The 16,698-nt window shown below is 39.1% G+C and overlaps 1 protein-coding gene across 2 annotated transcripts in view; it reads left to right on the forward strand.

Moving 5' to 3' along the window:
* The window catches only part of ldb1a (LIM domain binding 1a), a 79,741-nt gene that overhangs the window by 58,418 nt on the left and 4,625 nt on the right, over positions 1-16,698 (forward strand). For both annotated transcript variants that reach the window (XM_061946092.1, XM_061946166.1), the window contains exons 4-11: positions 7,412-7,456; positions 7,580-7,655; positions 8,151-8,253; positions 9,176-9,348; positions 9,415-9,537; positions 14,908-14,988; positions 15,086-15,209; positions 15,296-15,438. In XM_061946092.1, the coding sequence (XP_061802076.1) occupies positions 7,412-7,456; positions 7,580-7,655; positions 8,151-8,253; positions 9,176-9,348; positions 9,415-9,537; positions 14,908-14,988; positions 15,086-15,209; positions 15,296-15,438 (868 nt within the window). The remainder of the gene's footprint in view (positions 1-7,411; positions 7,457-7,579; positions 7,656-8,150; positions 8,254-9,175; positions 9,349-9,414; positions 9,538-14,907; positions 14,989-15,085; positions 15,210-15,295; positions 15,439-16,698) is intronic.

The raw sequence follows: 16,698 nt of genomic DNA on the forward strand, positions 1-16,698 counted from the left end.
GGCTCAATAGCTTCAGTTTCTTCTTCAATTTCGTTTTCGCTACCTGCCTCCACACTACAACCATCCGTTTCAATACATTCGTAATCTGTTGAATCGCTTAAGCCGCTGAAATCCGAGTCTGAATCCGAGCTAATGTCGCTATAGCTTGCTGTTCTTTCCGCCATGTTTGTTTGTGTTGGCTTCACTATGTGACGTCACAGGAAAATGAACGGGTGTTTATAACGATGGTTAAAATCAGGCACTTTGAAGCTTTTTTTAGGGATATTGGGTGATGGGTAAAATTTTGAAAAAAACTTCGAAAAATATAATAAGCCACTAGGAACTGATTTTTAATGGTTTTAACTATTCTGAAATTGTGATAATGTTCCCCTTTAATGATCTTATTTTGAATATGTATTCACTTTTTTACATTTAGTATATTTAAATATTCATTTATAAACATTGAATTCATTTCAAATATCAATAAAATGCAATTGCCTTCATCTTATAGGGTAATGTTTAGTTACACCAAGGCATGAGCGTAACACTAAGATTCATCACTTTGACTTGTAATATCTCTAATTCTGGTGGTGTTTTATGCTTTTTTCTTTTTGGAACATGTACTATACATATAATACAATAAAGTCCCATATAAAATTATGTTTCTAGCAATACTTTAATTTCGCCTTTGAAAGTAACACTCCAATGTCCATTAGTGGAGCTGTACACCTTTGAAAGTAACACTTCAATGCCCATTAGTGGAGCTGTACACATAAAGGTGTTGCTTTATGAAAGAACAGCGGTTTTGAGACTTGTATCACGTTCTCCTTTTTTTGCACTACCCCTCTTTAAAAGTAACTTCTACATCAAGTACTTTTGTATTTAATTTGTCTTAAGCTTGAGTAGATTTTTTTTATCCTGTCCTGTACGATCCTGTACGTTTACAGTACCGTATTTTCCGCACTATAAGGCGCATCGGATTATAAGGCGCACCTTCAATGAATGGCATATTTCAAAACTTTGTTCATATATAAGGCGCACCGGATTATAAGGCGCACCTATGTCAACAAAACAGTCAGATAGGTCAGTCAAACTTTATTAATAGATAACAAACCAGCGTTCTGACAACTCCGTTCACTCCCAAAATGAATAAACAGCTGATTTACTCGTGTTACGTAAATCAAACGTGTAATCACAATATAGTAACACGTGAAATAGTGCAGAGCAATAACAATATATCAATATCTCAACGTTGCTCAAACGTTAATGTCACACAACACAACACACTAAATAAAAATGTAAAGCTCACTTTATGAAGTTATAGCTCATTCACAAATCCCTCGAATTCTTCTTCTTCAGTGTCCGAATTAAACAGTTGAGCGAATACGGCATCCAACATGGCCGGCTCCGTCTCGTCGAAGTCGTCATTAATGGAGTCAGTGTCGTTGCCGTTTATTAGTTCAGTGACAATTCCTGCCTTCCTGAAAGCTCGGACCACAGATGAGACTGAATCAGCCCAGGCATTTACGATCCACTGGCAGATAGTGGCGTATGTCGTCTGGCGCTATCTCCCTGTCTTGGTGAACGTCACGTGTGTTCGCCTTCTGTCATCCACTGTTCCCACGCAGTTAGCAGTCTAGCTTCGAATGCCCTGTTGACACCAATATCTAGCGGCTGGAGGTCTTTTGTCAATCCACCCGGAATGACGGCGAGTATTGAATTAAGCGCGTAAGCGTGTCTCTTAATGTGATGTTATGAGCTAGCAAATATAACAACTACACTACCCAGCATGCAACGATAGTGACGAGCATGCGCGGTAGCCCTGAGAAGCGTTGTTGTATGCTGGCAGATAGAATGTGGTTATGAGCACGCTGTGAGTAAACGTTGAGAACTCAGTTAACACGCCTCGTCTGCATTATTTATAATTAGACAGACAACACACTTAATAGGAGCCATTTTGGGGTCTTTACATAAACACACAAATGGAAATGAAACGTCACATATCCCAGCATGCACCGCGCGCTTCTTCTTCTTCTACGGGGAAAAAAGATGGCGGTTGTTTACCGTAGTTGCGAGACCGAAACTTTATGAAAATGAATATTAATATTAACCCATATATAAGGCGCACCGGATTATAAGGCGCACTGTCAGCTTTTGAGAAAATTTGTGGTTTTTAGGTGCGCCTTATAGTGCGGAAAATACGGTACAATGTCAGCAGAATTTTTTGTTGAAACAAGTATTTTAGTACCCTTCTGATTGTATTGATTATATTGAGTCTATGTGTTACATCATCAGAGACATTGATTTTATGTTATGTATGGTAGTTGTAATGTAATCAGATGCATTTTAATACACTGGAGCTACATGGGCGATACATGATAGAAAATTATCGACAATAGAGCTTTTGATACTATCGTTATATCGTGATAATGCATTTTGATGACACATTCTAGATGTGTCTCGCGAATTGACATTAACAAGCAAACAAAAGCATCCTCAACGCAATGTAGCATTTTTGCTAGTGGTTAATGTCCAAAGCCACTTATAAGTCAGCAAGCTTCACCTCCATGGTAGCAATAAAACTACCTTTCTTAAAAGTATCATTATTATCACTGGAGGGCGAGGAACAGCTAAACATTCTACACTACATACCATAGGAGGGTATGTTAATCGCTAAATGCAAGCTAGATCTCTCTTGAAAAATGTGGGTTGCTTTATACAAATATCGACAGTAATGATACCAAGTAGTATAGAATTTGGTCAATACCACAGTGGTTAGATCAATATTTTTTTACCATCAAAATTTTTTTTTGTCGTTTTTGTTATTGTTTACAAAATCAATAAATATATCACTGGACACAGGAGGGCTTTAACGGCAAAAATCAAAAGGATTGAAATCAGAGCCCATATTTAAAAAATGGATATTGTTACACCGCTGTCCTGCGTTTTTGTCTGATTGTAATTGTGATCAAAAATTTAAATTATTCAATGATCTTGGAGAATGGAAGTATCAGTATCAGCATTGGTATGGTCAATACTGCCCTTTTAGCTACTTGGTATTGGATCGATACTCAAATGTGTAGTATTGCCCAAAACTTAAGGTAAAGTATCCAACAACAGAAGTGTTACATGTTACAACAAAAAGTAATCAGCTATTAGGCGTAAATTAGCAAGTAGATCAGTAGTAGTTTTGAGAAAATAATACAGCCGGAAATTATGTAGTGTGTTACTGCATATGTCAGTAGCCGAATTAGGAGCCCTTGTAACACGTTTTGAAATGGTTCTATTATCATTTATATACAAAATAATACACTGTATTGTAGGGGTGTAACGGTACGTGTATTTGTATTGAACCGTTTCGGTACGGGGGTTCCGGTTTGGTTTGGAGGTGTACCGAACGAGTTTCCACACGGACATATTAAGTAGCGTAACGCACGTTGTGTAAACAATGCACACCGAGGCACAACACACGGCATGCTAGCAGCTAACGGGCTACGATAGACTGACCATATGTCCTCTTTTCACCGGACATGTCCTCTTTTGCGGAGCTGTCCGGGCGGAGTTTCTTAAATGCCTCAAATGTCCGGCATTTTGAGTTAGGGTTGCGTGTATTTTCAATGTACGTTCAGGGTTAAGAAGGGGTTAAAAACAAAACAAATTGTACGCACAGCAGCATTCGTGAGGGAGGGGCAGAGACAGAGAGAGTGAGAGAGTTATGATAAACGCGCATGCGTCACCAGGCTCTGCTTTTTATCCATAGATTTATCAGATTTAATTTTTTATTATCTATAGCAGAGGTGTCAAAAGTGTGCCCCGTAGGCCATTTGCGGGCCACAGCTAATGTTTTAAAGGCCCACGGCACATTCTAAAAATACTATTAAAATAAACAAAAACATAACAAAAGTGAAATAAAAAAGCAAATAAACACAACCAAAAAAAAAAGAAGCTAAATAAAGTAGTGACAAACTAAGTTGTGCTTCAATATTGAACTTGTAGGCAGAGGTAGAGTTGTAAATTACTTAACTGACAATCAAGTTAGGACATTTTTAACCCAGTAACAATATAAACACTGCAGTATCAGCAGTTTAACAAGTCACATGAAAAAATAACTTAAGTCCGGCAGATTTTGATTGATGAAACACCAATATGACAAATGTTTGTAGCACTTTTAGAAATTAGTTAGTTTAGTTTTTCCAACAGTATTAAATGTCAGCATGTCTTTGGCGATGAATTTATTAACCAGACTTTCTGTGTGAGTGCACACCATTTTATGCTGCTTTGTTTGTGCTCACCTTGTACACAAAACGCCTCAATGAGTGTGGACTATTGGGTTGTGTTTGAAGTTGGTGTGCAGGTTTGTTGTATTTGTGCACATTCGGCAAACTGGGTCCTCTGTGTTGATAGGCTCATCTTGTTCCAAAGGATACAACTGAAATATTCCTCACACTGGTGCAGTGGAATTTGGTTTTGTAATCATTTTGTCCATTTTCGCTACTACACGTGTTGCACGGGCTAACTTGTTGCACTGTGTGATGCTAGCGGGCAGTGTTGCCAACTTTGCAGTAAGGAAAGTTGCCTTGTTTGCACATTTGATTGCAATGGATGCTGTAGGAGAGAGAAACAATAAAACAAAGTGAACACGCTAAGTATTATCAGAGCTGTAAGTTAAACTTTCTTATGTTGATTCTTAGCTTGCTTTTTTAAAAATGTAAATCAATTAAAATATTAGATAATCAAATTTGATCAAAAGAAGAGAGGATTGTGACATTATTCCCATCTATTGACTGACTCATTAACATGAACAATGAGATTGGGATGTTGCAGGGAACTATTTTAGCATGATAAGACGGTGAAGAAATATTTACATTTACATCCTGCTCTTGAAACCAAGGAGAAAAAAGCAGAACTTTTGCACACTGACAACCAGTGAGTGCTTTGGAACGGGGGAGGGAGTTTTACAACAGCACCCGCCACTCCTCGTTGAGGACATTTACTGCACCTCAGAGTCTCCAAGACACACGGAAAGTCTCCAATAACACCGGAAAAAGTCGCTAGATTTATCGCTAGCAGATGACAAACGTGCGCAGCATGCTGAAACCGATGAAACGCGTGAATGCTCTTGAAGTATGCACATGGCAATTGATCGATGCTGGAAGACTTAATTTTCATTTATTGTCAGTAAATTTCCTGATCGAATATTGGCCCAGGCTTAACTTCTATATACAATACCTGTGATGCAAACCAAATTCAAATAAATGAATCAATCAAACCTTATTTATATAGCACTTTTCAATACAGAGTGCTTTACACTAATCACAAACAAAAGAAGAAGAGAATAGAAAACACCAGGGGTGTAACGGTAAGTGTATTTGTATTGAACCGTTTCGGTACGGGGGTTTCGGTTCGGTTCGGAGGTGTACCGAACGAGTTTCCACAGGAACATATTAAGTAGCCGCCTCCGCTTCCTTCTGCCTTTGTCTCTGTCAGGACTCTACACAGCACCCAGCATTGTCCCACCCACACAACCATCTGATTGGTTACAAACAGAGCGGTAACAGCCAATCAGCAGTGCGTATTCAGAGCGGTAACAGCCAATCAGCAGCGTATGTAGTCAGTGCTTAGCGTTTAGCAGGTAAGCATCGGGCAGCGGACTCTCCCCAAATTATAATAAACACCTCCCAGTCAACTAAGTAACATCACTGTGAGCCCGTTGACGTTCTAGAAACCTAAACGGCAGCTCAGCTCGCTCGCAGTCCTGGCTTGAGGAGAAGGGTAATTCGCTTTTAGCGTAACGTTAGCTCATTTTGCGCTGTGTGTGTGTGTGTGTGCGTGTGTGTGTAGGTGTACGTGTGTGTGTATATATGTGTGCATGTGTGTGTGTGTTACGGACAACAAAGCCCTGTCTGTCTGTTATTTCACTTTACCTTTTTCTGTGTTGATTGAGCTGTGTTGAAGCAGGACATTATGTTAAATGAAGAGTTTCTGTCTGATAGTTGATATAATAATGTAACTGCATCATTAAGCCTACATGAACTCCATGGTGTTCAGGGATGAATAGTCTCTCCTATTGCTATTGTACCATTTTTTTCAGCTATAGTTACATTAATCATTAGTAATGCAGCAGCCTAGTTTTGAATGGCAGGGTCCCTGCTATCACATGTTGATAAAAATATAACATTTACATAATAAAAATCAACTACAGGCTTCCCAAATGCTGTAATAAATTAAGCATGATGAGTTGACTTGAAACTGTTTACCGGTAATGTTGCACTTTTTATATGTAGAAGAAAAGTGGTGTCATTTTATTTAATCTGAGAAACAACTTGAGGCAGTTTAATGTTGATTAACCTGGGCAGAATTATTATAGAGTTCCCAATGTTAAAAGGATAAAGCCATTGTTTACAAATTTGTTAAATAAATAACCAAAAAATTTATATTTTGTTGTTTTTTTACTGTACCGAAAATGAACCGAACCGTGACCTCTAAACCGAGGTACGTACCGAACCAAAATTTTTGTGTACCGTTACACCCCTAGAAAACACACACATAGCACTATTGACAATAACAAAACACGGCACTGATAATTGAGGAAAAACGCCACCTTGGAAGTTGACAGTGTCTACACTGGAGAATAACTAAAAAATGTAATAAAAAATTTAAATAATATATAACATATTGTAAAATATAGGTAAAATATAAATGATTAAAAACACAAAACAGTGAGAATATTTGTAGTAATAATAGCAATCAATACAATGGAAAATAACAATACATTAAGAACCTAAATGGTTTCAAATGATGAGTGAAAAGCCTGATCAAAAGGTGTGTGTTCATATTGGTATTCATGTTTTTTAACCACTTATTCATTGTCTTGTGTTTTAACTTTAACTAACATACAGCCACCTGTATTTTCGTCATGCTCAGTCTGATGACAATAAAGCATTTTATCTACGGTATCTAACATAGAAAAAATAATATCCTTGTACAATTACCACGTTTATGCCGTCCTGTTAATATTAGTGAGTTTCTTAATAGCACGTTTGTTGGTTTGCTTTAAATAAATATTTCTATTTATTGCACTAATAATAAAGCATTTTTTTTTACCATCATTTAAAGCAAGTCAAGTCAATCTTAACTATAAACCACCAAATCACAACAGAAGTTGTCTGAAGGCACTTTACACGTGGAGCAGGTTGAGACTAGAACATTACTCCTGGAAAAAAAAAGGGAACAATGATATCGTGACACACGTAAACGTGCCTTGTTGTGCCGTTATTATGGTTAATAGACATTTCTGCATTGTGCATTAGGTAATCTTCATTAAAAAAATCACAACATAATGTAAAGTGCCTAAATCCCTCTCATGTAATTAAATGTACTTCCCTGAGCTGATGGATCCTGATTGCTGATTGTTTTTTGTGTCCACCATCAGGCCTACACCCATGTACCCTCCGTCATATATGGAACCTGGAATGGGGTGAGTTCAAAGCCTTGCAAATTAAATTCATGATGTCACATTTCTTGCCAAGAAAAACTAACATTGTAGATCCCCTGTAATTACGCGCGCCCTGAGTGTTAAATTTCTTATTTCCTGTTTCAGGAGACCCACACCGTACGGAAACCAGACAGACTATCGCATGTACGAGCTGAACAAAAGGCTACAGAACTGGACAGAGGTGCGAGAAATGCATTGCATATTTATATGAGATTTACAAACTCAACATACACTATCGGTCTTTTTATTTTCAAGAACATTTCAATAACATTCAGTATTTTACCATTTACGTCCCAGCTGCTGCTTTATTTGTGGAAATGAGTCCAGAGGCCTCTCCGACTTCATTTTACATTCAGGCTTTAATAAGATTATCTGATCAACCTGGCTGTAATGTAATTGGAGTACCAACTGTTTCATGCCCAAGCCCCCAACTGAGTAGCAGTAATGAGATGCACATTTTCTGTCAGTGTGCACACACGCCAATGTTAATCTCCACACATGACAAGGTCTTTAGCCGGAATGTTTAGCACGAGTCTCAACATACCATATTGAATTTCACAATCTCAATTTAAGTCCAGAATTATGTGCTATTAAATACCCATAGTTTGCCTTCTGTGTGCCATATAAATGTAATTATGGATAAACAAATACAAGTTACTTGTGCTTTCTCTGCCAGGATTGCGACAATTTGTGGTGGGATGCCTTCACCACAGAGTTTTTTGAGGACGACGCAATGCTCACCATCACTTTCTGTCTGGAGGATGGACCCAAACGATACAGTAAGATTAAGTACAATTGAAAATAACGATTGCTGTTTTTCCTCAAATTGTAGAGAGTCCAGGCATGTTTATTTATTTATTTAATAAAGAGGCCTTTATTTGTACAATTTGTTTGTATGGCTGCTCAATGTCCTGGTGGTGAGCATGCTGGGCGCACAGTTAAGAGATCCAGGGTTTGAATTGTGTGGAGTTAACATGTTCTCCACATGCAGCAGTTTTTTTGTCCAGGTACACTTTTTAGAAACATGCATGCTAGGATAATTGGGCACTCAAAATTGTCCATGGGGTTGAATATGAGTGTGAATGCTTGTTTTTATTTGTCTGCCCTGCAATTAGCTGGGTTGGCGACCTCTCGCCCTAAGTCGGCTGGGATTGATTGATTGATTGATTGAGACTTTTATTAGTAGATTGCACAGTACAGTATATATACCGTACAGTTGACCACTAAATGGTAACACCTTAATAAGTTTTTCAACTGGTTTAAGTCGTGGTAATTATATGGGATAAGCGGTGCAGTGTAGAAAATGAATATGTTTGTATCAATTGTCACCACTAAATGATGTGTCATAATTCATATATTACACTGTGTTTTAAGTGTGTGTTTTCCTGTATGGAATAAATCCATGCAGTTCCTTTCCTTCTGTTGCCCCCTGCTGGTCTGTACTTACAATGCACTTCACTCTTAGGCACAATTTTGGGGTTTATTTTGATTTATTTTGATTATACATTGTGGCAATAATCTATTAGATTTTCACGACACGGCGAAACTGTGTGTTTACGCTTGTTCTTGTTTATGAGCAATCTGCTCCAAGCCCAAATCCACGTATTCCAACCACTAATGTGAACATTTTTTTTGCGAGTAATCCTTAACAAAGAGGATGTTTTAACACTGTTCTTGATTCACCATTTTGTTTTCCTGCAGCCATTGGTAGGACGTTGATTCCCAGATATTTTCGGAGTATCTTCGAGGGAGGCGCCACTGAGCTCTTCTACAACTTGAAGCATCCCAAGGAGTCCTTCCACAGCAACTTTGTCTCTCTCGACTGTGACCAGTGCACCATGGTCACCCAGAACGGCAAACCTATGTTCACACAGGTAAGGCATGTTTTTTCCTTGTGACTTTACATATCCATGAACCTTCCTATTTCCCTCCTGGATAAGGTTTGTGTGGAGGGCCGCCTGTACCTCGAGTTCATGTTTGATGACATGATGAGAATTAAGACGTGGCACTTCAGCATCAGACAACACAGAGAGGTCCTTCCCAGGAGCATCTTGGCCATGCATGTGAGTTGTAGGCTTACAATAAAAAACACATTTCTTCATACTCTGTACACTTTACCCTAACAGATCCAAGGAGACGTTTGTGACATTCTTTTAATTTCAGTTTTTCTTTGTAGTCGGTTGAATTTTGTGGATAATTTGCTTTAGATCTTATCTTTTGATCACTGAACTAGCTTAAAATGATATAGTTACACAAAAACTCATATTTCCTAACAAAAAAAAAAAGACTTGTCTTGGCATAAACCAGGGGTGTCAAACTCAAATACAGAGTGGGCCAAAATTTAAAACTGAACAAAGCCACGGGCCAAGGTTGAACAAATTAACCTTTTAATAGGGACCCAAACAAGTTTTGCATTGAATATTGAACAAGCAAGGCTTATATAACTTTATAGTGACATGCAAAATCGAGTTTCAAATAATAATAATAATAATAATTAAAAAATATCAGTGGCATATCAAATACAATTTAAATACAAATTGATTGCCTCTTTTCTATTTGCAGCCTTCTGAGGTAATTATCAAAATTAACTTTTTCCACAGGCTAATACATTTGAAAATAAAATAACAATGAATAAAATAACCATTCAGGACTTTAAACTGCTCAGTTTGCAACACACTGATCTAATCTGATGTGCCCAAGCCAGATACCTGCCATCTTTTCTTGGATGCTAGTTCATTAATGTCGGGGCTCAGGCTTTGAGCTGAGGCAACCTCCATTATCGAACGAAGGTGTTCATCAGTCATTATATCTCGTCCACCCGGACCACAGTCTTGGGGGCGTGCCTTAAATGCACTGCCTTTAACATACTCTACGAGCTATCGTCACGTCCGCTTTTCATCCATTCTAACATCGTTCAGACCCAATCACAAGATATGTGCGGCTTCTGTACGCACACACGAGTGAATGCAACGCCTACTTCATCAACAGCGATGCAGGTTACACTGAGAGTGCCAGTATAAAAAACTTTTAACACTGTTAGAAATATACGCCACACTGTGAATCCACACCAAACAAGAATGACAAACACATTTCGGGAGAACATCCGCACCGTAACACAACATAAACACAACAGAACAAATACCCAGAATCCTTTGCAGTACTCTTCCAGGACGCTACAAAATACACCCCTGCTACCACCAAACCCCCTCTAGAGGGGCGCTAAAGTTTGGAAAACTCCCGGGAGGGTTGGCAAGTATTAGAATTAGCGGTGAATGCGGTGTTACCGCGGCACCGCCGCAATATATAATCGGCGGGCCAGCTTAAGTTTTTATTTGATATCGCCTCAAGGGCCAAGTGAAATTACACGGCGGGCCAAATTTGGTCCGCGGGCCAGAGTTTGACACCATGGCATACACCAGTGGTTCTCAAACTTTTTTTGTCATCCCCCACTTTGGACAAGGGGGAGTTTTCAAGCCCCACCTGCCCCCATCGCCCCAACAGAGCGCTAATGCCAAGCTTTAACATTTTCAAATTTATTGAATATCAAGTTGTATACATAGAAGTGGAGGAGTGGAGGAGTTCAAGTACCTCGGAGTCTTGTTCACTAGTGGGGGAAGAGTGGATCGGGAGATCGACAGGCGGATCGGTGCGGCATCTTCAGTAATGCGGACGCTGTATCGATCCGTTGTGGTGAAGAAGGAGCTGAGCCGGAAGGCAAAGCTCTCGATTTACCGGTCGATCTACGTTCCCATCCTCACCTATGGTCATGAGCTTTGGGTCATGACCGAAAGGACAAGATCACGGGTACAAGCGGCCGAAATGAGTTTCCTCCGCCGAGTGGCGGGGCTCTCCCTTAGAGATAGGGTGAGAAGCTCTGTCATTCGGGGGGAGCTCAAAGTAAAGCCGCTGCTCCTCCACATCGAGAGGAGCCAGATGAGGTGGTTCGGGCATCTGGTCAGGATGCCACCCGAACGCCTCCCTAGGAAGGTGTTTCGGGCACGTCCGACCGGTAGGAGGCCACGGGGAAGACCCAGGACACGCTGGGAAGACTATCTCTCCCGGCTGGCCTGGGAACGCCTCGGGATCCCCCGGGAGGAGCTGGACGAAGTGGCTGGGGAGAGGGAAGTCTGGGCTTCCCTGCTTAAGCTGCTGCCCCCGCGACCCGACCTCGGATAAGCGGAAGAGGATGGATGGATGGATGGAAGTTGTATACATTCAAACTCAATAACATAAAATAACATCAAGTTCAATAATAAATAAAATAACTGTGCAGCTGTGTTATAACTTGCATAAAGTTCAATAATAAATAAAATAACTTCCATCAAGTTCAATAAATAAAACAAAAGTGTTATAACTTGCATCACGTTCAATAATAGATAAAAAAAGTGTTATAACTTGCATCAAGTTCAATAATAAATCAAATAAAAGTGTTATAACTTGCATCAAGTTCAATAATAAATCAAATAACTTGCATCAAGTTCAATAATAAATCAAATAAAAGTGTTATAACTTGCATCAAGTTCAATAATAATACAAATAACTTGCATCAAATTCAATAATGAATCAAAAAAAGTGTTATAACTTGCATCAAGTTCAATAATAAATCAAAAAAGTGTTATAACTTGCATCAAGTTCAATAATAAATAAAACAAAAGTGTTATAACTTGCATCAAGTTAAAAAATAAATCAAATAAAAGTGTTATAACTTGCATCAAGTTCAATAATAAATCAAATAACTTGCATCAAGTTCAATAATAAATAAAAAAAAGTGTTATAACTTGCATCAAGTTCAACAATAAATCAAAAAAGTGTTATAACTAGTATCAAGTTCAATAATAAATAAAACAAAAGTGTTATAACTTGCATCAAGTTCAATAATAAATCAAAAATGTGTTATGACTTGCATCAAGTTCAATAATAAATCAAATAAAAGTGTTATAACTTGCATCAAGTTCAATAATAAATCAAATAACTTGCATCAAGTTCAATAATAAATAAAATAAAAGTGCCACTTTGCAATCTCTGCAAAAAAAAAAGGAGGAGCTATGCATTTGGCAAGACAGGGCAAGTGACAGCACTTTTCCCCGGGAGAGCCACCTTGCTTCACTGTGAAACAGCACGGCTGTATGATCAGCTCCCATTTCCTCACACAGTGCAGAGAACAGTCGCACTTTCAGTGGTCGTGTTTTGATCAAATTTACCGCGCTCACAACATGTTAAAACCTCATTGAGTTAGGGGCTGAGCTGCCTTGATGCGAGTGCTTCCCGGTGAGTGACACAGTGTGTGCCCGTCAGATTTTTGTTTCTCTGCAGGCGCTGGCTCTGGCTCGACGACCTTTGAGGTGCGAGTCACAAATGTATATATTTGTGTAATTGTGGTCCACACATTAGCATGCTACCCATCCGCGCGAAAGTTTGTTCCGCTTAGCCCCGCCCCCATTAGTTACTGTTGCTATGTCTGTCAAACTTTCGCTCCTACCGAGAAATTTAAAGCCTACAGTAAAAATAAGTACCGGTAATTTCCATTTATTTATATAGCGGATTTCATAGACAGAATCACAAAGTGATTTACAGTGTGTATAGAAAATTAAAGCATAGTAAAAAAAAAATCTAAGAATATAATAATAAAAAAAAAAATTTAAAGTGAAATTTCCTCCCGTTCCTCGCGCCCCACCTGTCATGTCTCTATTCCCCACCAGTGGGGCGCGCCCCACACTTTGAGAAACGCTGGCATACACAGTCCTTATCTTCAGGGTTCAATTTGGGCTTTGAGCAATTTTTAGATTTATCCACCAGATGGCGCTACATTTTCCCTGTCAAAGCAAAGCATGATAATTGAGACTCAGAAATGTGACAATAAAACAAGATGTAGAAACTGGACAGCAGTTATCATAATCAAGTTATTTTTAAATGTTGCAAGACATTTTTTTATTTTATTATAGAAAACAGTTATTTTTTTATTAATCTACACAAAAGTACTGAAAATTGGTACTGCTGAGTACCACTATCGATTCCTCAGTCCTGAGAACTGGTACCGTATTGGTTCAAAGGTGAACCGTACCCATCCCTACATGGTTTGTCCAGTATTGATGGCGTCGCACATGCACAAATGGGCAGTTGATCTGGTAGTGACAGGCTGCTGAAGCAAACAAGTCAATATGGAAAATTTGAGTACCGTATTTTCCGCACTATAAGGCGCACCAGATTATAAGGCGCACCTTCAATGAATGGCATATTTCAAAACTTTGTTCATATATAAGGCCCACCGGATTATAAGGCGCACCTATGCATCCATTAGATGGAGCTGCGCTAAAGGGAATGTCAACAAAACAGTCAGATAGGTCAGTCAAACTTTATCAATAGATTACAAACCAGCGTTCTGACAACTCTGTTCACTCCCAAAATGAATAAACAGCTGTTTTATTATTTTCCCCAAGGTAAAGTCAGTGATGTGGTGTTTTGTTTATCTTTTAACAACAGCAAGGTATAACATGTAGTGCAACATTTATATCACATAGTGGAGGGGAACTTTTCCCTGATTCAATAAACATGTAAAAAACAGTGATACTGTTACGGTAAATCAAACGTTAGTGCAATCACAATATAGTAACACTCGAAATAGTGCAGAGCAATAACAATATCTATAACTCAACGTTGCTCAAGCGTTAATGTCACACAACACAACACATAAAATAAACATGTAAAGCTCACTTTATGAAGTTATTCCTCATCCACGAATCCCTCAAATTATTTTTCTTCAGTGTCCGAATTAAACACCATTGATTCGTTTATGTTAAATTCTCTCGCTGCTGCTCTATTCCCGTGTTCTACTGCGTGACTGATCGTCTTAAGTTTAAACTCTGCGTCGTAAACGTGTCTCCTAATAGGAGCCATTTTTGGGTTAGAAGCGCTTCTTCTACGGGGGAAAATGAACTCGGCGGCTGCTTCCCGTAGAATAAGAAGCACTTCTTCTTCTACGGGGGTAAAAGAAGTTGGCGGCTGTTTACCGTAGTCGCGAGACATAAACTTTATGAAAATGAAGTTTAGGTTTGTTGTGGCTCAATATTGGTCCATATATAAGGCGCACCGGATTATAAGGCGCACTGTCAGCTTCTGAGAAAATTGGAGGTTTTTAGGTGCGCCTTATAGTGTGGAAAATACGGTACTTAAAATGCCAAAGTATTTCAGAAAGAGTTTTCTTTTAATAAAAGCACTTCCAACTTAAAATACCACATTAATTCACAATTTAAATGCATCCACTGCAACCCTGTGATTTATTTGATTTTAAAAATTGGATAGTTTGATAGCACATGTAATATTTTTTGTCCGTTTTTGTGAAACTGGCATATTTTGTTAATATAGACAAATCTTAGTGAGTTAAAAGACCTCTTTAAGAGTTAATTCTACCTTTTTTGTTGTCTGTCATGTTCCAGCAGGATCCACAAATGCTGGATCAGCTGGCTAAAAATATCACCAGATGTGGGCTGTCCAACTCCACACTCAACTACCTCCGTGTAAGACATTTTCCCACTTTAATAATCTTTATTACGCTCACATTACAACGTTGTGTGTCTTTTTTTAAAGGAATTCATAATATTTATGCTTTTTCAGCTATGTGTGATATTGGAACCCATGCAAGAGCTGATGTCCAGACACAAAACGTACAGTTTGAGCCCCAGAGACTGCCTGAAGACTTGCCTCTTCCAAAAGTGGCAGAGGATGGTAGCACCCCCAGGTAAATAAACCCCCAAAAAGACATGTTTAGAACATCCTTTTAACAAAAAAGTTGCGTAATGATGGGACTTTGTTCGCGCTTTGTAGCGGAGCCGGCCAGACAAGCGCCCAACAAGCGGCGGAAAAGGAAGGTGTCGGGTGGCAGCAACGTGAGCTCTGGCGGGGGCGGAAACAGCAACAGCAACTCCAAAAAGAAGAGTCCAGCCAACAGCTTCTCCCTCTCCAACCAGGTACCTGTAAGCATGACACCCACTTGACCTGAGGGAAGTTTTGAGGATGAGAGCATCTCCAGGCAGCTGATGGGCAGTCCCTACTCCTATGGGGCTTCATGTGTTTTGAGTTATGTCGCCTCGCTTTAACTTGCAGGTTTTTTCTCCCCCACTGAGCTTTGTTGGAGCATTTTTTCGATTGGTTGAGACCCGAGGTGGAATGAACCCACTAATGACGCTTTACCACCGTGAAAGCCACGCCTCATTGAATGTGGTACTCCGCAAACAACAACAATAGAGGAGTCTTTTGTATTTACTCCTCTGCATTTTACCCAAGAGGAGATTAAGGGCACCTTGAATGTTATTTTGTCATTGCTAGTGATGCATATGTTAATCAGCTTGACCAATGAGTGACCTGCAGTAGGATCCCACAATATTAAGGACACCCCTCACATATCAGCACCTATTTTTAATACAGTGTCGTGTCAAGAGACAATTCCATAAATGTACCGGTAGTTTGGATATAACTTAAGAGTAGTCCGTGTCCAGTACAGGCCAAAAGTTTGGACACACATTCTCATTCAATGCGTTTTCTTTATTTTCATGACTATTTACATTGTAGATTGCCACTGAAGGCATCAAAACTATGAATGAACACATGTAGAGTTATGTACTTAACAAAAAAGATGAAATAACTAAAAACATGTTTTATATTCTATTTTTTTCAAAATAGCCACTCTTTGTTCTGATTACTGCTTTGCACACTCTTAGCATTCTCTCGATGAGCTTCAATGGTTTTCTCTTCACAGGTGTCATAGTTTTGATGCCTTCAGTGACCTTCTACAAGGTAGATAGTCTTGAAAATAAAGAAAATTCATTGAAATGAGAAGATTTGTCCAAACTTTTGGCCTGTACTGTACATCTTTTATAGCACCGTGGTGAGATCTGGAGACGTACCGTACTTGGCAGCCTCCGTCATGTGTTTGGGCTCATTATCACTCTGGAAAAATAACATGTGGTCCAGTTGGATCACTCTCTGGCTCACAATGCCACGGTACATGTTGAAATTTCCACTTAATGAACCGCAGCACCCATGAACCTCAGACCATAACACAATACAACAGTAACCTCTAGAGGTGGGGCAAATAATAGATTTTTAGATGCATCACAATTCAGATATGAACGAATATAAAATCGATTAGTAAACGTCGATAATCGATGTATTTATTGTAAACAAAGTAATACAGACAGTTCTAAAATTTGGCTGACCGCAGAGAGCCA

Source organism: Nerophis lumbriciformis, linkage group LG02, assembly GCF_033978685.3.
Source record: "Nerophis lumbriciformis linkage group LG02, RoL_Nlum_v2.1, whole genome shotgun sequence".
NCBI classification, from domain to species: Eukaryota; Metazoa; Chordata; class Actinopteri; order Syngnathiformes; family Syngnathidae; genus Nerophis; species Nerophis lumbriciformis.